General features: G+C 37.1%; 2 protein-coding genes across 6 annotated transcripts in view; one reads left to right on the forward strand and one right to left on the reverse strand.

The window, feature by feature from the left end:
• Positions 1–16,456, reverse strand: part of REC114 (REC114 meiotic recombination protein) — a 30,082-nt gene extending 13,626 nt beyond the window's left edge. For 2 of the 5 annotated variants that reach the window (XM_058193184.1, XM_058193178.1), the window contains exon 1: positions 16,104–16,299. The gene's annotated coding sequence lies outside the window, so the exon portion shown is untranslated. Of the gene's footprint in view, positions 1–4; positions 4,174–9,404; positions 13,230–16,103; positions 16,300–16,320 lie in introns of those variants that run through there. The other 3 variants (XM_058193181.1, XM_058193183.1, XM_058193182.1) reach the window with 3 other exon arrangements.
• MAD2L1 (mitotic arrest deficient 2 like 1) lies at positions 16,447–22,394 on the forward strand. Its single transcript, XM_058193185.1, has 5 exons — positions 16,447–16,648; positions 18,625–18,771; positions 20,546–20,666; positions 21,291–21,394; positions 21,856–22,394. Exons 1-5 carry the CDS (start codon positions 16,576–16,578, stop codon positions 22,026–22,028), a joined length of 618 nt encoding a protein of 205 aa, XP_058049168.1. The 5' UTR covers positions 16,447–16,575; the 3' UTR covers positions 22,029–22,394.
• The last annotated feature ends 247 nt before the right edge of the window (positions 22,395–22,641 follow it).

Raw genomic sequence — 22,641 nt, forward strand, 5'->3', positions numbered from 1 at the left:
TTACCTCAGCATTAATTGTGAGAAAACAAAATGTTTTCTTAAACTTTTTTCTCTCAGGTCTCCTTTCCTCTTTTAAAAACCATGGAGGATTTCAAAACAGCTTTTGTTTGAGTGGGTTATATTTTTCAATATTTCTAATATTAAAAATTTAAAATTGAGGCATTCACTGCTGCCGCTTCGCATGATTGTTTGATGGGTTTTTAATATTGTATTATTTTTCAACATAGGCTGACAAATAATTTGGATTTCACAGACCCCTGTGAGGGTCTTACGGGGACGCATGCCAGGGATATTGGAACTACACTTTGAGAAACACAGGTTTGAAATAAAAAGTATTAAGACTGAGGCCATTATCAAAACAACTATTTATGGATATGGAAAATATTTGCATTTCCAAATTTATTTTGCTATCTCCAGGCTTCCACTATTATTTCAGCTTAATTTTTTATTTTGTTAGTGTGCAATATTCATGGAAAAGTTATTCACGGATTACTTGTAGAGGCAGTCCTTGAGTTACAGCCATTTGTTTCAAAGTTACAGCAGCACTGAAGAAGTGGTACTTATACCCAGGCCCAAAACAATGTCTATTGAAGAGTCCCTATTGTCAAAATTCGTCTGCTTTAAAGCCCACCTGAATTATAACCACAGGATGCGTCTATTAAGTATCTATTAAGCTGACAGCATCAGCTCCTCCCACCTCCCTGTCTTCCCTCCATTTTAGGGTTAGAGTTAGCTCAGGGCCTTCAGCAGTTTCAGCCAGATGACCACCTCTAGTTTTATTTTTATTTATTTATTTTGTCACAACAGTATATATAAGCATAAGCATGAAATAACTATACAGCATATAAGCATAAGTATGTAATAACTATATTAATTGGATATAATGAAAGGAAACAATAGGACAGAAACGATAGGCACGCTTGTGCTCTTATGCACGCCCCTTATAGACCTCTACTTTAGTTATAGTTCTCTACTTTATCCTAGCACTGTCATTGCTGAAGAGTATTGCTTCAAGCGCCATGCCACAGCCAGCCACCCCAGTGCCATAGCACAAAACCCCAGATTCCCTGACCAACTGACTTTTGCCATCTTCCTGCTGCTGCTGCTGAAAAGTACCCTGGCTGGCCCTATGTGAGGCAGCTGCTGACTGTGCTAGGCCTTCTTTGTAAGACTACTATCGCAGTGCTTTCCTTCCCATGCCTTCCTGTATTCATGGGTATCCCATGCCCTCCTTCCCTGCACCTGTCGTTCTTCACACATATGCATACACCCATCAGTGTTCTCCTTGCTGTGCCTTTTTACCCTCATCTGCACCCCGCACCCATTCTCTGGCCTTTCTGCAGTCGTGCCGCTCTTGCTGAACTACGGTGCTCCCAGCCTCAACTCATGCGTGCCTTGCATCAGGCCCATTCACCCCATGCAACACGCCTGCACTCCTTCCCCATTGCTTCCTGCTTAACAACTTGTCTTGGGTCACTACAACTGTGACTGCCTGGATTGCATTGCTAAGTGGTGTGATCATATGACATCACATTTTATGACTGAAACACTTAACAGCAGCATTCCCATTAATCTCATATATTAATTAAAAATATATTCAGGCACAATGCAGTAAGTATACTTGCACCTGTATATGCATCGAATGCCTGTTTCACAATGTTTCAGAGATAGGCATAGGAATACCCTTTAATCACTGCAGAATTAGGTTGTGTGTTTGGAAGTGAGTTTGGGGCAAAAAAATGACTGACATGTAAATTTTGTGTTTTGCACATGACAGTCCTACTCAGAACTAAACAAAAAAACTGCAAAAAATATGCAAATTTCAGGACTGTGTTCTATAGGTCTCTGATAAAATTTAAATCTTATGGGAAATGTAAAAGACCACAGCTAGATGATTTTTAAATCAAGATTCACACAAATCAACATTGTTTTATAAGTTTTTAAAAAGGCTAAAGTTTAAGATCAGAAGATGCAAGTGAGAAGTGATGACAATCAAATAAAACCAGTTTTAAAGGAAAACATGATTATACAATAAAACTTCATATATGATGAATTATTCAAATATATTATAGCAGAAATCAGTGTCAAAACACTGTATAGTTCAGTACATAGAAATTGAATTGATTAATTCCAAAAATAGGCAACTGTAAGGGATGATTTTTGGTCCATGGGTCCAAAAAATAGTGACTGTTCTCACAATGTCCACTTTTCCACATTGTGCTCCAAAAATATGTATGTCGGGGAGAAGCTATTATTCAAAGAATATGCTTAGGAGACAGAAGAAGAAATCAAAGAAATTTCCAAGAAACAAGAACTATGCCCTATTTATCAGGCAGCCTCAGAGGACATAGTTGTGACCTCTGATTTAAATACTGAATATTTATTAACTTTTGAATTTGAAGATAATATTGGTCAGCTAACCTAAACAGCTATTCTAAGAGTTCAGTTTTAATATTTATGAAAAGGAAGGTTGAACTTAAATACAAGAATCCTCTGCTTTCAGATGAGATTCTTATAAATAGGCATACAGTATAGGGCAGAAAAACACTATTTCTTCCCAGATTTTCCAGGTAAAAGCATGTACATGTTGTGGAGGCAAGGGTTCCTACATCTGTTCACTTTTTTGGTAATATAGTAGTCATTGCTATTAGGATAAGGAAAAAATTAACAATATTTGCTCACTCTTATTCTGGACATCTTACTGCATAAATAAAAACTAGACAACAAATCAGGTTTAAGATTTTTAATAGACTTTCTGACAGGATTCTTTCACAGTTTTCTGAAGATCAAAAAAACTAAACTTAAAAAAGATTTCTATGCAATTGTATTCCTCCAAATAAACATCCCTTCCACAAATAGCCTTTACTACTGAATTTCTAAAATGTTCATTTCATATTGCATGCATAAAGTAGTACTCTCTCTATAAGAGCACAACTTTGCTGTATTGTGATGTTAGCATGCTTTTTAAAAGTACAGTAAACCTTATCGAGCAGAATGATCAATGTTATAACTTTATGTAAGACAGCTTATTTTAAAATTTTAATTTATTTTCAAAATAAAGTATTAAAATAAGACTGATGAGAAAAAATGTCCTATTTTACTGGGAATAATCAACAGTAATGGAGACGAGGCATATGTATTGAAGTAGGTTCCATGCCAAAACAGATGGGGTTTTTTTGCTAAACTTTCTAAATACCCTTGCAGTGAAAAATTTCTCAGTTTAGACAAAGTAAACACATGAAAAGAAGCATAACACTCCAGGCTTGTTTCTTCCATTAGGGAAAACAAGATTCTTCAGCCAAAACCAAGTAAGGGTATTTAAAGATTTAAAAACAGACTCAAAACAAAACGTTTACTTTTGGGAACAGAAATATTGCAATTCTTATAAATCAAAGAGGAAGGTCTAGCAAAGGTCAACATTCAGTTAATTTATTAGCAAGGTCGATGTTTGGAAGCAGATACATGAAAGGGGTCCAAGAGTAAGTATTTTATGAGAAAACAGACTCAAAGGCCTATCCACTGGAGGTTTTATTCCAAATAAAAGCAGTTGGGACCTGGACATGACAGAAATACACGAATTACTAGTTGCAAAAGTGTATGTGCGCGCACACACACAAATGAGATTTCTATTAAATATCTGAAAGCATGTAAACAAAAAGAATTAGATGAGGCCCTGTGGAATAGAGACAATGCACCATTTCAGACTTGATGAGGTAATCTTCACATTAATGCCTTTAGATGACTAAAAGGCACCACAGGACATAATCAATAATTCATATGGGCATAACACTTTATTAGTCCTGATCAAAGCCTATTTCTGCATAGGAGATGAGGGAATAAAGGGTATGTTCCTTTACAGATTCTTTCCCAGTTCTCAAACTTTACTAAGCCTTAGAATAAAGACAATGTATGGGGATCCCATTAAAAAGGATTAATTTGTTCAGTGAGTAACTTGGGAGTCCTGCAGTGACATACACGATAATCACTATATCCAGATAATGATTTTACTATGCATCATTTTGTATCTTTCAGTAACCATTCTATATTTTTCCATATTTTTTCATTTATTTCCATAAAATTCATTTTGATAAAAAGATGTTACCTTTCCATGTCAATAAATGAACAGTGGTAAATAAAGAAATAATGATTTTATTCCTGGAGAGGACTGGTAATACATTCCATACAAGTTCCTTTTTAACTATTTAAATGATTTTTTAAAAAGCTTTTTTTTTTCTATCAGTTCATAATTGTATTCCAAAATATTAGAGTGAAAGCATCTTTAGTGTTAGTGGGTGTTAATAGCAACTGCTTGTATCAAATAAATAGTACATGTTTTTGCTTCTGTTCCAGTGTTTTGGTACAATCTACCTGTTCTTCATGACATAATATTATTATTTTTAATCATATTCTCATGTTTAAATAATGATTTGATAGAGCTTTATTCCTGAATATTTTGGTTTTAATTAGAAACAATGACAACTGGTAATTACAAAGCAAGGATTTTTTGTCTCAACAATTACAGCATAGATTGAAAGTATTTGTGATGCTTTCCAAAACAAGACACTAAATTTAATGAATTTATATTTTGCTAAGATATTATAAAAATGACTAGAATCTCTCTGAATCTGAGTCAATTAGTCACTTTGATGAGCAATGTTTTCCAGGATCACAACAGGTGGCCAGAAAAGATCTGGAAAAAAATCAACTGCTAATTGTTTAACTAAGAAACAATTGACCAATTGGCCCCCATCTTCACCCATATTTTCAATAAATCACTAGAGATGTGCTATGTTCCTTCTTGCTTCAAACGCTCTACCATCATCCCAGTGCCGAAGAAGCCCACCATCAAGGAACTGAATGACTACAGACCAGTTGCTCTAACATCTGTAGTCATGAAAACCTTTGAAAGGCTAGTGCTTTCCTACCTGAAAACCATCACGAATCCGCTTTTAGACCCCTTGCAATTTGCATACCGAGCAAATAGATCAACAGATGATGCTGTTAATATGGCTCTGCACTACATCCTACAACATCTTGAGTCTCCAAAGACCTATGCAAGGGTCCTCTTTGTAGACTTTAGTTCAGCATTCAATACCATCATTCCAGACATTCTTCTAACTAAGCTAAACCAGCTACAGGTACCGGAACAGACTTGTAAGTGGATCACAAGCTTCCTAACAAACAGGAAGCAGCAGGTGAAGCTAAGCAAGATCACATCAAATACCTGTACAATTAGCACAGGGGCCCCCCAAGGCTGTGTGCTCTCCCCACTTCTCTTCTCTCTGTATACCAATGACTGCATCTCCAATGATCCATTTGTTAAGCTACTAAAGTTCGCAGATGACACAACAGTGATTGGTCTCATTCGAGACAATGACGAATCCGCATATAGACGAGAGGTTGAACGACTGGCCTTGTGGTGCAACCAAAACAATCTGGAACTGAACACACTCAAAACGGTAGAAATGGTGGTAGATTTTAGGAAAAACCCTTCCATACTTCCACCTCTCACAATACTTGACAACACAGTATCAACAATAGAAACCTTCAAATTTCTGGGTTCTATCATATCGCAAGATCTCAAATGGACAGCTAACATCAAAAACATCATTAAAAAAGGACAACAAAGAATGTTCTTTCTGCGCCAACTCAGTAAGCTCAAACTGCCCAAGGAGCTGCTGATCCAGTTCTACAGAGGAATTATTGAGTCTGTCATTTGCACCTCTATAACTGTCTGGTTCGGTTCTGCAACCCAACAAGAAAAACACAGACTTCAGAGGATAATTAGAACTGCAGAAAAAATAATTGCTACCAACTTGCCTTCCATTGAGGACCTGTATACTGCACGAATCAAGAAGAGAGCCGTGAAAATATTTGCAGATCCCTCGCATCCTGGACATAAACTGTTTCAACTCCTACCCTCAAAACGACGCTATAGAGCACTGCACACCAGAACAACTAGACACAAGAACAGTTTTTTCCCGAAGGCCATCACTCTGCTAAACAAATAATTCCCTCAACACTGTCAGACTATTTACTGAATCTGCACTACTATTAATCGTTTCATAGTTCCCATCACCAATCTCTTTCCACTTATGACTGTATGACTATAACTTGTTGCTGGCAATCCTTATGATTTATATTGATATATTGATCATCAATTGTGTTGTAAATGTTGTACCTTGATGAACGTATCTTTTCTTTTATGTACACTGAGAGCATATGCACCAAGACAAATTCCTTGTGTGTCCAATCACACTTGGCCAATAAAATTCTATTCTATTCTATTCTTAACAGGATAAAGTGCCAATAAGTAGTGCTGATCTCAGATTGATTTTAAAAGGCCTAAAAGTGAACAAAAATAAGCAATTTCTGTCTGTAGCACATTACAAATTAGGAATGTAATCTTTACATTTCAGTTATAGAATACTTTTGTATTTATATTCAAGAATAAGAAACCACACGTTAGCTACAAGTTATGGTGAACTAACTTCTATGATCCTCTCAGTTTTGAGCATGCCATTAAGGGTTCCAATAGCTTATCATTTGGAAATATTGATTTCCATAGATGAAAAATAATTGATACATAAAATCCATGGAAATTAATATTTTGATAATAACCTGCAAGGGAGATTGCAACCTGCTTGCTAACCTACTTTATGGTGGAAGAAATTGTAGCTTGACGAGGTGGAATTCCTATGATCTATAGAAATGTTATCTTGCTGACCATTTGACTGCTGTAACCAGTTTGAATTCTGGCTGTTGCATTTGGGTTGGTGAGAGAGTGTAGGGCAGGTCTGTTAAACTGCCACCCCATGGGCCGGATGTGCATCATGCGCAAGCCACACCCACCCCAGCTCCACAAATGCAAAAAAGCTCACGTCACAATACGTCACATGATGCAATCGAGTTTGACATTGTGGTGTAGACACTGTTTGTGTGTGACCACTCTATTTCCTAATAAACTTTACATACTAGCAAAATTACTAGATTACCAGTACTTCATTTTCTGGAGGTTTTTAATGTCCATACTCAATTTGTTCACTGAGGAGTAGGCCAGTATTTCATAATCGCCATGTCTGAACTATACTTTGTTTCCATGCATGCAGCAGAATACATTGATGTATCTTGTTCTATTAAAAGTTAGTAATCTGAAGATGAATATGAGGGTCAGATTGTTTCCTTGTTGTCAAACATCTGTTGTCACTCACTCTGGTGGTGGGTGATTCTCAGCACAGAAATGTGGCTAAATTAAACATGCCATTGCCAATGAAGACTTAGTACAAGAAATGTAAAATATAATAGAGACACAAAGAAGGAGCTGTTGAGTTTGGACTAAGATATATAAATTAAGGACCAGACACATACCACCAATGACTGTCAACTTTGCAATGGCTGCAACTTGAATGACTCTGACAAGTTATTTAAAATCAATGTCCTATACATTCCTATAGATGTAAATAATTACTTTAAAAATCTTAAGACAATCCAGGTGCATTCTTACTAGCTGTAACTTCAATTAAGAGAGACATTATATTCCTTCATTGTTTACCCACATTATTTGGTAATATGCAATATAGAATGCTTTGAGTTTAACCTGCAAATTTTAAGATTTGCCTAAAGTGAATTAAAGAATTAAATTTAAATGTATGCAGTTTTCCTTAAATGCAACAATAAAGCACTGTTTTAAATGCTGTAAATGTGGTCTTTAATTAGCTGTTAACAAGATCAGCATTCCCGCTAATGAAAATGGTATCAACACTTTGGGATGTGCAAATAAATGCCCACAGAATAGATGTATTTCAATTTCTTGAGAACAAAGAATATTTCACCATAACATTGTCACTGCAAAAAGGTGTTAATTCAATGCAGATATAAGTCAGGCATGTTTATTTTAATGCAGATACCTATTCCCAGTGTGAAAAGAATTTTAAAAACTTGAATATCCTACTTTTTGCTCCTGCAAAAGGAGTTATGCCTTTAGTTGAACTTAGTTTTAGAAATGTTCATTCATTTTATATAGCATACATATGTCATCAATTTTCATACAAAGCTGTTCTTGAATGTTAAGTTTTAGACTGCTGGAAATAAAAGTTTCCTTTATTATAATACTCATATGCTAAAAATCTTCATTAAAAAAAAGAATTGAAGGGATTTTGAAAGGGAAAATGACAAAGAATTGTATTTACTTTTTGTATATTTAACATACTTTATTTTTCTATTTTTTTAAAGCGAGTCTAATTTAAGATGGGGGACGCGGTGGCTCAGTGGTTAACATGCTGAACTTGTTGATCAGAAAGGTTGGCGATTCAAATCCCTAACGTCGCATAACCGAGTGAGCTCCCGTTACTTGCCCCATCTTCTGTCAACCTAGCAGTTTGAAAGCATGTAAAAATGCAAGTAGCAAAATAGGGACCACCTTGGTGGGAAGATAACAGTGTTCCGTGCACCTTCAGCATTTAATCATGCTGGCTACATAGCCACAGAATTGTCATCAGACAGTGCTGGCTCTTCGGCTTAGAAACAGAGATGAACACCGCCCCCTAGAGTCAGGAACGACTATCACATATGTGCAAGGGGAACCTTTACCTTTACCTTTAAGGTGTGTTTCTCTAAACTTTGAAAATTCTTCTAGTTAATTTGACTATTTGTCCTTAAATTTCATACAGGAAAATACACAAAACATTGCTAATCACAATTAATGTGGGTGCCAAATCTTCTGGGTGAGTTCAGGGAGCATTGGGTTCGTGTAATATTTCACAGCAAAACTTCTCATCTTTAACAAGGTTAAAGATTGTAATGGAATTACAACCCATTTACTTGTAATTACTTGTAACAGAAGTGTTCTGCTTTGGTTTTGTAAGTCAGAATTGATTATTACTTACACTAGATCACAATTGCAAGAATTTCTTATACTTGTGCAAAGTAATGTTTACAAGGATGCAGATGACATGGTGTATCGTGAATCAAATTGGACCATTAGACAGATGTTCTCTTTTTTTATATTCAAGATATAGTCTTATTTAAAAAGCATGTCAAAATTCTATTTATAGTGATTAACGCAATTTCAGCTTTCTAGACTGTATGATAGAACAGAGAACTTTAAGATGTTGCACTCTTGAATGGATATCTTTGTAGTTTTATTTTCAAGAAATATGTGAGATGCACTCTTCAAAGACTACAAACATATGATATGAATGTCAAAACTTCTAAATGAAGTTTCTGTGAGGGGATCAGTAATGAAATTGCCAAATCTAGCTCTCTAGGCCTGCATGAGAAAAGACAAACAACAGGAGTGATGGAAAAAGTGATACATAAAATAGTCATAGGTATTCAAGGTGTGGACCTACATAGGAAGTTGAAATAAATGTTGGAATAAAGTAAAGTATTAAGAATTTACTTACTTAAATTTTAAGGCCACCAACCTCCAAAATGACTTTGGGATGCAAACAATTAAAACATTATTAAAAGAAAACAACCTATTTCAGAGAAAAGGAATATAATTAAATGAAAATAAATATAAAACAAGTCACTAAAGCTTGTAGTCTTTGAAACGAAATGTTTTGGTTCTTACATTTTCCTTAGATGCCTTGAGCATTTGCTACTATTGAATGGCATTAAGCAGTACTGTCCATCATTTGCAAAAGCACCTATTAAGAGTTCTTTCCCATACTCACTGTAGCTTGGTTATCAAAGATGCAAATTCAGAACTGATATATCAAATGAAAATCAGGCCACTATCAGATAATGAGAGTGGCTTGGAAATTCATACATTTATGCTTTTTTGTTGTTTTCAGCATATCATAAATTAACAGATGAACAGTTGTATCTACAACCCTTTCAATATTATGAAATGTAAAGATCAGAGAAACATTCAAAACCCTTTGTATCCAGATATTTCAATAGTTTCTGGATTTTTTCCACTTAAAAACCAAGCAAGATCTTAATTTTTTATCAATGCACTTAAAATAAAGGATTAGGCTTACAAGAAAAAAAACTGGATATAAAATATGATGCTGTTGAAATCAAGTTTCAGATTGCAGTCTTTGCAACTAACAACACTGCTACCATAGACTTATTTCAGGAATAAAGTCAAATGGACAAACTATTTTATTTCCAAGAAAATAACGTGACACCTTTTCCTTGAAAATGTTTACTTTGCAGCTTGTATCAACATTTGAGGAAGTTTATACCTTTGTGGTCTATTTTAAAACCTTAAATTCAAGAGTTTTCCCTTAACTTTTGATCAAATATCTTTGATCACGTATCTTTTCTTTTATGTACACTTTTCTTTTATGTACACTGAAAGCATATGCACCAAGACAAATTCCTTGTGTGTCCAATCATACTTGGCCAATAAAAATTCTGTTCTATTCTATTCTATTCTATTCTAAAGTTTTCCATAAAGAAGTGAAATCTCAGAAACATTTTCTAGGTTAGTACTGCCATCTTGTGATAATTCATGTGCTACCACACTCTTGCAAATCTCTTGCTAAACAATATTTTTTTGTATTCTGAAGGTATATGTCTGGACTTTGTGAAGGAAACAAAAATCTAAATTTATTTATTATAATAGGAAGTAGTTGTTATAGTTAACAACTCTTTATTGTCCTTCCCCAAGTTCTTTCCAGATTTATTAGAACTACAATACCCAGATTATAGTAGTCACTATATCTTATTACGCTGAGTCTCTCCAAACTATAGAATTTCACTGATTCACCCTTTTCAGATATTGAAGAGATTAAAAAAATATGACAATAAACATTCATTGAAACTTTAAATATACTGAAGAGATAAGAACACATAACTATAAGTGTGTTTATAACCAAGGGAATCCAACGTTTCTTAATCAGATTACATATTGGTATGGTAGCTAACAAGTTAAATTTGAGAAACAAAGTATTAGATGATTTATTATATCTGCTTAATTATTTCAAGTCAGTATCAGTCCTAAATACTTTAACTTTTTGCTAGTATTGTAGTTCGGAAGAGTGCTTTGTGGAAGAAAATAAAGTACTACATTTCTAATTCCTGTCCTTTCAAAATAGAGGTGAGAATGGCACCTACCTAAAACTCTGGAGACTCATCAACATTACTAATGAAGGCATTCCCATTCTCTGTAACAAAATCTGAATGGAATAAATTTCCACTTTTCTTATGTTAGACTTTAGAAATGTCCACTAGAAATAAAACCCTACCTTCATGACGAACATCCTAAAATAAAGATCCCAAATAAATCAAGAGTTATTTCAAAAAGGAGTTTCTTTAAAAAAAAGCAGAAAATTATGGAAAAATAAGCATTTGAAGTGCTAACTACATTAAGCTGACCAGACGTCCCGCTTTTGGCGGGACAGTCCCGCTTTTGGCAAATTTGTCCCGCGTCCCGCTGCGTTTTTAAAAAGTCCCGCTTTTTCCTGCGGAGGCAACAACTTTCAAGACACGTGGACTTCAACTCCCAGGATTCCCAGCCACGGCTTCCCGTGCTGCACTGCTATTGGCTCCCTCTGGCCGCCTTTCAAAAAGAGAGCTTTGCCATTGGTTGCGCAGACGGGGCACGCTGGCAATTGGGTGTTGCTAGGGAGACGGAGGCGTGTTCCTGCTCCGCCCAGGCCCCGTTCGACTCTCCTGGCGGACAAAGTTCCCTCAAGCCAAGCCTGTCCCGACGGCGGAGAGCAGCCGAGCCCTCATAGCAAGGTGGGTGTGTGGGAAGGCCCGGGGGTGTCGCTCGGTTCCCGCAGGAGGAGGAAGGTCTCCGCGCCTGGCCTGGACTGGGCTGTGAAGCGTGTGTCAATCGCCTTGGTCTGCTGTCCACCCAGCAGGACTGTCCTGCGGCCGCCTCCCACCCACGCAGCACCAGCCTACCCTACCCCATCTGGAGAAAGAGTGATGGAGAGAAAGAGGGGGGCAGAAAATGATGAAGGAGAGAAAGAGAGATGAAGGATAGAAGGGGGAGAAAGATGAAGGAGAGAAAGGGGGAGAGAAAGATGGAGAGAAAGAGAGGGAGGGAGGCAGAGATGAAGGAGAGAAAGATGGAGAGAAAGATGAAGGAGAGAAAGAGAGATGAAGAATAGAAGGAGAAAGATGAAGACGAGAAAGGGGGAGAGAAAGTTGGAGAGAAAGAGAGGGAGGGAGAAAGAGAGATGAAGGAGAGAAAGATGGAGAGAAAAAAGAAGGAGAGACAGAGAGATGAAGGATAGAAGGAGAAAGATGAAGACGAGAAAGGGGGGAGAAAGAGAAGGAGGGAGAAAGAGAGATTAAGGAGAGAAAGATTGAGAGAAAGAGAAGGAGGGAGAAAGAGATTAAGGAGAGAAAGAGAGAAAGGTGGAGAAAGAGATGGAGAGAAAGAGGGAGGGAGAATGGATTTGTTCTGGTAATTGGTTTAACAAGCATGGCACTGAAAAAGTGACTTATGACTGTTTTTTCACACAAGAACATTGCAGCAAACAGTCATTAGGGCAAAGAAGCTATGTCACATGACCACCTGGACATGCCCACCTGGTCACATGAAGCACCGCAGTTGTGACATGAGTGACATGGTTATTAAAAATGCTGCAATAGGGATAAATGATGACCGGTCATAAGTGTGAGGACCGATCAAAAGTACGAGAACCTGTCAGAAATCACTTTTTTCAGTCCAGTGCATAGGGACTACCCAGAGGTTTATCCCTGTTGCAGCATTTTGTGCGTAGGGACTACTCGGAGGACTGAAAAAGTTATTTTTGACCAGTCCTCACACTTTTGACTGGTCCTCACACCTACAACTGTCCTCACATTTTACATTTTGCACCCTATCTTGTAACCATGGTGAAGAGAAGCAGTTGTGAAATAAGTGACATGGTTGTTAAAAATGCTGCAATGGGCATAAATGTGAGGATGGTCATAAGTGCGAGGACCGGTTAGAAATGACTTTTTTTTTTCATAAAAAGTTTTATTTTTACAATCATATCAAATAATTCATCCAATGTACAGTTATATACAATTAGTCGGGCTTGCCCAGTCACCACCCCCCTTTTTAACACTCTTCCCTCTTCTACCTTCTTTTACTTTCCAAACCTTCCTCTCCTTCTCTTATCTACATCCGCTCCTCCCTCCACCCTACACCTTCCTTCTCCCTCTACTATCCCTCTTCCTTCCTCTTCTCCTCTTTCCTACCTCCTACTCTCTTTTCTCCCTCCTCACCGTTCTAAAATGGTAACTATGCAGACCCGATCCTACATTAATTATATTTCTTCAATAATCCCTGTACATTAACCATCACTCCATCTCTACCAAACCCCCAATTCCCTCCCCTTACCCCCACCCCCATCCCGACTTCCCAGAACAAAATGCAGGGTATCAAAACTAACAATCATAATCCAAAATAATTCCTAAATTATAATCTCTAGTCACACCACACTTAGTCACACTCTCAATTCCCCTCTCCTTCAAAAATATATCTAATACAAAATATTTCCTAAATTTACTCATATGCTATTCAATATTTTTTTATCTGATACTTATTTTAAATATAATCAATCCACATTTTCCATTCTAGAATATATTTTTCTAGTGTATAGTCTTTCAAGTAAGCGGAGATTTTGTCATCTCTGCCAGATTTGATACTTTGAGTGTCCATTCTTCGATTGTAGGTAATTCTTCTTCTTCCAATACTGAGCAATCAAAAGTCTTGCGACTGTTATTAAGTTCAAAATCAATTTAGTCTCTATAGCTGTATAGTCCATAATTATTCCTAGTAGAAAGAACTGGAGTAAACTTAATCTTCTTTTCAAAATATTCTGCATGATCCACCATACTTTAATCCAAAATGCTTTAACTTTTTTACAAGTCCACCATATATGGTAATAAGTAGCATCTTCACAATCGCATCTCCAACATTTAGCAAGATCTAATATGTGTTTCTTGTAAACAGGTAATGTCATTTTTAAATTGTTTCAAATAATGAAATACTTTCCTTCTCTTCTACGGTGAGTTCAGGCCATTAACATTCCAAGATAGGAAACTTTTGGAACACCAGCCGCAGATCACATTTTACTTTAGGCCTTGCTCCTCCCACTGTTTCCGTTGTAGTAGTTGCCAGTTGTTGTTGTGCCTTCATCTCTTGTTCCTTGCGTTTAGCAGCAGCTCTTGTCAACCTTTGTTCTTTTGAATCTAAACCCGTCGTAGGTATTTCCAACACTTGTAATAAATCTTCTTCCATCACAATCTGTTCTTGTACCTGCTTCACTTCTCTTTCCTTCACTTCAGCCTCTCTTCCTCTAGCTTCCAATGGGGAAGACTTCCAACTTTAATACCTCAACATAAAATTCTCTTGCTTTTCCAACCGTATTGAAACGATATACTTTCCTGCATAATATACTATTATACCAGTTGGAATATCCCATCTATATTCAATCTGATGTTTTTAAGTTCATTCACCAGGAAGGCAAATTCCTTCCTAGCCCTTAACATTTTGGTGGAATTTCCTTTAATATCAAAATATCTTGACCAGCAATCTGAATCTTCTCCCCTTATATGAAGCTTGCAAAATCTGATTTCTCACTGTTCTGTTTGTAAAATAAATAACAACATCCCTTGGCAACTTTTTTGCCTTGCTATCCAAGAATTCACACGATATATTTTATCAATTTGATAAGCCACATCTGCTGGACGAGCTGCTAATATCTCAGCAAATACTTCAGAAAAAATTTCCCTTAAATTCTCTTCCTTATTTTCTTTCAAACCTCGAATTCTAAGAGCAAATTCCATATTTCTATATTGTATCAAAACTATTTCATCCTCTGTTTTTTCCATTTTACTTTGAAATTCATCCATTTTATTTTCTAATTTTAAATTATGTTGCTTAATTTCTTCAACCTCCTCCTCCAATAAAATCACATTCGTTGCCAAACTTCGTACTGCCATTACAAATCCTTCTTTAACTTCTTTATTTCCCACTTGAATTTCTGATATCTGCTCTTTCATTTCAGACATCTCATCAGTTATTACTTTAAATTTTTCTTCTATAAAGCCTTTTAAGTTCTCTTGTAACGCCTCTAAATTCAATGTTCTAGTCTCTGCTGTATGAGCTGGAGAGGCACCAGCTGATAAAGTTCCAGAGCTCTTTGTTACAGTAGACTTTAATTGTTTGGCTGCCATCTTCTATAAAATTATATATTTATTTATTTCCAACTTAATATTCACTTTAAATCTTCTTAACCTCTAAAAAACACAGTCTTTTAAAGCAGTATTTAAAAATCTCCCCTAGATTCTATCAGCAGGCAGCAAAGAGTTAAAGAGTAAAAGCAGCAAGTAACATGCAAATTACCAACTGCAGACGGAACGCTGAAAGTATCACTTTCGCTTTCCACTCGTTAACTTGTTAACAATTCGCCTCCATTTTTTTACTGTTTTCAAGCTTGTTACAAAGTATCGGGGAATCGGCTTGGCTACTTGCATAAAGTTCTCCCACTTTCGTTCTGTCCGGTATAATCCTTTATTGTCCAAAATAAATCTCGGCGTTTGGTCGTGGTGATTGGTTCCGCCAAAGCAGAAGAATCCTCGGATCTGGAGCACTTCGGGTTACTGGAGGGAACTTAACCCTTCAAACCCCTTTTTTCTCAGGGGCTTTAGGGAAATTCAACCTCTGCCCTCAGCTCACCACCTTCTCCTTCTCCCGAAGAAGGGGTTTTCCGAACCGCTGGACTTAAGATTTAAGCTGTCCTAGCGATTCCACATAATCCAGAGGTTGGTGATCGTAAAGATCACCGCCATCACCTACGGTGCCAAACCGGAAGTCCAGAAATGACTTTTTTTAGCCCTCTGAGTAGTTTCTATGCCCATAGCCAGGGCCACCCCGTCCCATGAGCAGCTAGCCACGCCCACCCAGTCACATGACCACCAAGCCACACCCCAAAATAAGCCACGCCCACAGAACCGGTACTAAAAAATTTAGAACCCCCACCCCGCACCCCCGTCAATGGTGACACCCACCCACCCCCACCCCCCACCCCCCTGGTCAATGGTGTCCCACTTTACCAATGTTAAAATCTGGTCACTATAAACTACATTGAAAAGCAAACCTAAACTAATTTGTAAATATTATTTAAAACTATTAACTGGGGGACTTCTAGTAAGTCCTGTGATAATTCAATGATTAAGCAAAAACACCACTTGGCAAAGACGCAGATCCTTTTCTCAATCTCTCAAATCACTAATTAACAAGAGAAAGTTAACATCAGACAAAACACAATACGAACAAACAAAACCCCTCCTCCCCAAAAAAAGATAACATAGCTGAACGTAATCCATTCTGCCCGCCAAATGTTCGCGCTTGCGCATTACCTCCTATAAAAGAAACCAGGAGTGGAAACTTCCTTGCTTGATACGTCAAAAAGGAGCGCAGAGGCCACGGGCTGTTCGGTCGCAGTAGCTTGAATCGCCTTGTACTCCCGCGAGAAGTGAGGGAGGCGGAGCTACATTTCAAACAGGCGGCGGGACGTCTCTCGTTTCCCATCTGGGCCTGTAGCGTAAAAAAGGGCTTGAGGTTTTTTTTCGCTTCAGTTTCAGCCCAGTTCTGTCTCACTGTTTCGGACGCCGATGGCGAAACAGCAAAGCCGGGAGCAGGGCATCACCTTGCGGGGCAGCGCCGAGACTGTGGCGGAGTTTTTCTGTGAGTAACCGGAGATAATGCTGGTTTAAGCATGCGAGTCAGCTCGGTCGAAAGACGGGGACCCACATCCTTCCGGCTCTATTTCTGCTTTATGAGGCTTATTCTCAGGGACGGTGCTCGACCACAACTCCTTTTGTGCCCGGTGGAATTTGCACCCGCATAGATGGGCTCGGGCGAGACTCGGGTGGGTGGGGAAGGACTCCGAGTTGCGTTTTTGGTGGGCAATGAAGTGGGGGCTCATGGCGAGAGTGCTGCACTCGGTCCGTTCTTTTTCTTCTCGTATCCTTGTAGTAACCGCGGCCGGCTTGGCAATAAGTACAAAATGCTAAGAACTTAAATTTGCAGCACAGTGCAAAAAAAAAGAAAGAAAGAAAATGTGCCTCGAGAGGACCTAAAGCAGTTTGAAGGAAGTTAATTGTCTAATCAATGTATAAGTTTATTCTCAAACATGGGAGACGATTGTAGGGACAGTAACTTCAGCTTCAGTAGGGAAGAAATGCTTCAGTTAAAATGAATGTGAAAAGTAGATCTAATGGAGATTTGTTGGACTCAATTCTGGGTCTGCATCTTGGCTGTGTTTGAGTTCTAAGGCGGGGGTCTCCAACCTTGACAACTTTAAATCTGGAGGATTTCAACTCCCCAAATTTCCCAGCCAGCTTTGCTGGGAGTTAAAGTCCACCAGGCTTAAAGTTGCCAAGGTTGGAGACCCCTGTTCTAAGGCACGGCTTTAAGGTTGCTTCCAAATACAGTAATAGATTGTTGGATATGATGAGAAAGAAAGTCCTAGGATTTGGTGCAATATACAGAATCTGAAATTTTATGTACCGGTAGTATACCTTAATACAAGGTAATCCTTGATTTATGACCACAGTTGAGTCCAAAATTTCTGTTGCTAAGTGAGACAGTGAAGTGAGTTTTGCCACATTTTATGACACTTCTTGCTACATTTGTTAAGTGAATCACTGCAGTTGGTAATTTAACAACACAAGTGAATCTGGCTTCCCCATTGACCTTGCTTGTCAGAAAAGGTGATCACAGGACCTTGGGATGCTGGAACCATCAGAAATATGAATCAGTTGCCAAGCATTGGAATTTTGATCCTGTGACTACAGGAACACGGAAATGGTTGTTAATTTGAAAACCATTCATAAGTCATTTTTTCAGTGTTGTAATAGTCACTAAATGAACTGTAGTAAGTCAAGGACTACCTGTATATGCAAAGCAATCATATATCTGGTACAGTGGTTAAGGCACTAGTTTAGAAAGCAGGAAACTATGAGTTCTAGTCCCATTTTAGACATGAAGCCACCTGGAATTCCAGAAACATTCTTATCTTTGAGGGATGTTATTCCATAAGATAAAGGCTGCAACAGAAGGTATAATTTCTCAGTCCTACAGATGGCAACATTTAATGTTAAGGATCTAGAGAACATCCACTCTTCTGGATCATACTGGACAGCAGAGACAATTTTTGAGATAAGTGATCTCTCAGATATCCAGCCCCTATGCCATAGATAATAAACAGTATTATTTAGTTGCCAGTTTGCAGAAAGCTTAGATAACAGACAAAATAAATATTAAAACAACATAATACAGTGGCCATGAGTAGTAAACATAAGGTCTCAAATGCCACGATAATTAGCTTTTTCAGCCTGTACCAATTGTATATCTTTGAGTTTCATAATATTAATTGGTATAAAGAGCCATGGTGGCACAGTGGTTAGAATGCAGTATTGCAGGCTAACCTGTCCACTGCCAGTTTGATCCTGACAAGCTCATGATTGACTTAGCCTTCCATCCTTCCGAGGTCGGTAAAATGAGGACTCAGGTTGTTTGGGGGCAAAATGCTGATTCTGTAAACTGCTTAGAGAAGGCTGTAAAGCACTGTGAAGCGGTATATAAGTCTAAGTGCTATTGCTATTATGATACTGCTTTTTAGATAATCGGGTACAGAACTATATATTTTCTTCTTTCAGCCTATGGTATCAACAGTATCTTGTATCAACGTGGAATATATCCTGCTGAAACATTTACACGTGTTCAAAAATATGGGCTTACCATGCTTGTTACTGCAGACTCTGAACTTAAAAACTACCTGAACAATGTTGTAGGACAACTGAAAGGTATACTTTTTTTAAATCAAGGATCAAATTATGTAGATGCTTTGCAATGTTGTAATCTAATAGGCATAATACAAAAGGAATGAGGAAGCACAAGTAATTAAGTACATTTAGGTGCTGATTTTTTAAAAAATTAGTCATTAAAATTGATTATCTACAGCATTTTCCATAGAATGCCATTGTGATGTTAAATGGTAGTGTATCTATTCAATACTAAATCTGCCTTTGCTTTGCAGCACTTTTGTATTTACTCAAATTTTGCTATCAGTTTATCTGCTCACGTTTTACTTCATTAAATTATGTGCCATCAAGCGATTGTCAACCCTTAGTAATGACATTTTTCATAATCTGCTTTAACCTGTTCAGTTATTCCAATTGTGCTCTCATTGCCAGTGTAACTGCATCCATCCATCCATTCTTTCCCCCTCCCCCTCCCCCTCCCTCTCTCTCTCTCTGTATATATGTATACATACATATATATGTATACATATACACACAAACACAGCATATATACTGTATATACATTTAGAATGTATGTGTGTGTATATGTACTATACATATACACACACACATGTACACATACACTATTTTCCCAAAAATATGACTACCTCAAAAAGTAAGTCCTAGTTTGATTTTTACATGTGCACTCAATGTAAGCTCTATCCCCAAAGCCCTAATTAAGACCCTACCCACTCCAGGATGCAGAGGTAAAAATTAAGCTAGGGTGAGGTTGGGAGGAAAGCTGCCCTACTACTTACCTTCGAACAATTGCAGCCAGGGCTCTCAGCCCATTTCTTCTGCTGTCAAGGCTTTCCTGAAGTCCTCTGTACACGGCGCGCGCACACACACACACACACACACACACACACACAGAGTGTGTGTATGTATCTTTCTCAACTTCTTTTCTTTCTGTATTATATTTTTGTTTGCATTGAAGTATTACTATTTTCTCAGTTTTTTTACTACAAATATACAAATTAAAAAGGTAACGCTTCTTTGCCCAATAGAGTTCAACTACTCATAAACAAGTTATATAGTATCTTATCCTATAACTATTACATTTTACCCTACTCTTATTTTAAATTGTATAGGATTTTGTTGGTGATATGTGTCTGAACTTTGTGCTTTGATATGGCCTACAGGCTAATCAGTAAAGCTCTCTCTAATTAGCATAAACAAGTTAGCATGATCTGCAGTCTCCATAGAGCAGGCATATCATTGATACCTAAACATGGGAAGCCTTGCCATTTTTGGTTGCATTTGCTCTTTACTTTCCATCTGCATTACTCTAGGCATCTCATCAGTCTTTTTATTTGCGAGAGCTCATTGAGAATCAAGTAGGCCCCCAGGGTCTGAGACCAAGAAGAGGCTGCTCAGGGAATCTTATTTAGTTGCCTCTGAATTCCAGAGTGTGACCACATAAATAGCAGGTTTATCTGCCTTATAGTTACAGGTATAATGTTTTTCAGTTGTCCTCAGGAAATCTTCCAGTTTATCTTAAATGTTTGGGGCAGACCATTTTATCCAAATCCTTCATCCCACATAGTCAAGCAAAGCAATATTATGTACATATATAGGAGAATGATCCAACTACATCAGGGGATAGATAAGAATGTTGTTGTATATTTTGAATTTTCTCTGTTACTTGGCATATTAAGCCACAATCTGTTATATAAGCCATGGTTTGTATGTTGATGCAAGTGTGATAGATAAGGTGCCCATGTATTTGAGTTTCTCATTTGTAGAATTCAGGAGACTAACTTCTTGCTCTTCTTAGAATGGCTCTTTGAATGCCTTGTTCAACGGCTAGTGGTAGTGATCTCTAGTAAGGAAACCAGCGAAGTTCTTGAAAGATGGCAATTTGACATTGAATGTGACAAAACTGCCAAAAATGAGAAGTAAGTATATTTGTTTCAAACAATGGAAAATGTAGGATTCCCCCCCCCCCCATTATTTCTTATTCAAAAGTTCTTGCCATCCCTGAAGTATATAGCCTGCTCAGTTCACATCACAGGCTTTGTTTTCTGATGTTTCTAGCATTATTCAGGTCTTACAAAGATCCCCACTCAAAATGTTATTGAGAACCAAGAACATTTTTGTTAATTAATTGGTGTTTCTGTTTTACTGCCAGAGTAAGAATTTTAAAGCTATTTCACAAATATTAACGTCTTATCCGTTGTACTACCTGTTCTTTGTCTCCATAATAGCATCAAAAGTGCTCAGAAGAAGAGAAATAGCAGATTGAATTCGTAATGTTATAGCCAAAATGTGCAGTTATTAGGTTTAATATTAGGTAATTAGATTTAGTTTTAAGGCTTATAATTGCTACGGATAGATCAGATAATTTAGAAAAAGTACAGAAATATCGGATTATAATGCTTGTATTAGCGTCTCATCTTGGACATGTTACTCATTTAGGAAGTTAGTCTGTTATGCCTGCCAGCTAGTAATATTGATGGTAAATAATATTTGATTTATATTTTACTTTCTTTTACACTGAGAACTTTTATTTGCTATTTTAGTGCACCAAGGCAGAAATCTCAGAAAGCTATACAGGATGAAATCAAATCTATTATCAGACAAATAACAGCTACAGTGACATTCCTTCCTTTGTTAGAAACTACCTGTAAGTAATATTGCTTAATGAGGGGATATAAGTTTGGTTTTGGTATACTTCACATGCACTATCTAATTGCAATTCTCACAAAAATTCTGTATAGGATAAGTCCTATGACCAAATGCCTAGAAACCATCTGAGCTAATATGAAGCTGACTAAAGTTGCAATATTTGTCATGTTTAAATAGTTATCTCTCACAATCAAGTAATTCTGGGTGGCATACAGGGGTAAGGGACAATGGAAGACTTCAGAAGTTACAATTTGATGGTTTCCCGTTATTCATGTAACTGGGGTCATACATCACAAATTGGGATTTTTAATTATGGTTTGCTAAACAGGTCATAATTGACTGGTTCTTTTGTTACTGTAAGCTTATATGTTGCACTCAAGGAATGGCTAGTTTGTTTAAATGTTTATTCCAGATTCATGTAAATGTAGCAAAATAATTATTCATCTGTGATTCTTCCAGGTGCATTTGACTTACTCATATTCACAGACAAAGAACTGTCTGTTCCAGAAAAGTGGGAGGAGTCAGGACCACAGTTCATCACCAATTCTGAAGAAGTCCGTCTTCGTTCTTTCACTACTACAATACACAAAGTTAGCAGTATGGTGGCCTACAAAAAGGACACCTTGCTGTGATTTAGTAAATAATGTTGTGTATATATATGTGCCCTTTTGTATGATTCCTTACCCAACAGTAATTAAGATTCTTTCAAAATACCAGCTTGGCTATCTGAGCTGAAGCATCATCTTGTAAATATACCTTAAGACTAGAATCCTGTCCTTTTAATATTGCAATTGAATTGTCAGTGTTTTCTATGTAATAGAATGTATAATGTATATGCCATTTTACTAAAAAATAAAATTCACATGGTTTTTATTTGGTCTTATCTTAATAATGAAGGAGTTATTTGAAGTAAAAAAGCTGTATTACAGATAAACTAGTTATGTGAAAAAGTACACCCTCTTTTAGTTCTATGGTTTTAGATATGAGGACATATAAAAATCATCTGGGCCTTAGCAGTTAAAATAAATAAATACAACCTCAAATGAACAACACATGACATATTACATAATGTCATTTATTTTACAAAAAGAAAGCAAAACTGGAGAAACCATCTGTGAAAAACTAAGTACACCTTTAGTATTTATTTATTTATTTATTTATTTATTTATTTATTTATTTATTTATTTATTTATTTAAATTTTTATACCACCCTTCTCCCGAAGGACTCAGGGCGGTGTACAGCCA

This window comes from Ahaetulla prasina, chromosome 8, assembly GCF_028640845.1.
Source record: "Ahaetulla prasina isolate Xishuangbanna chromosome 8, ASM2864084v1, whole genome shotgun sequence".
NCBI classification, from domain to species: Eukaryota; Metazoa; Chordata; class Lepidosauria; order Squamata; family Colubridae; genus Ahaetulla; species Ahaetulla prasina.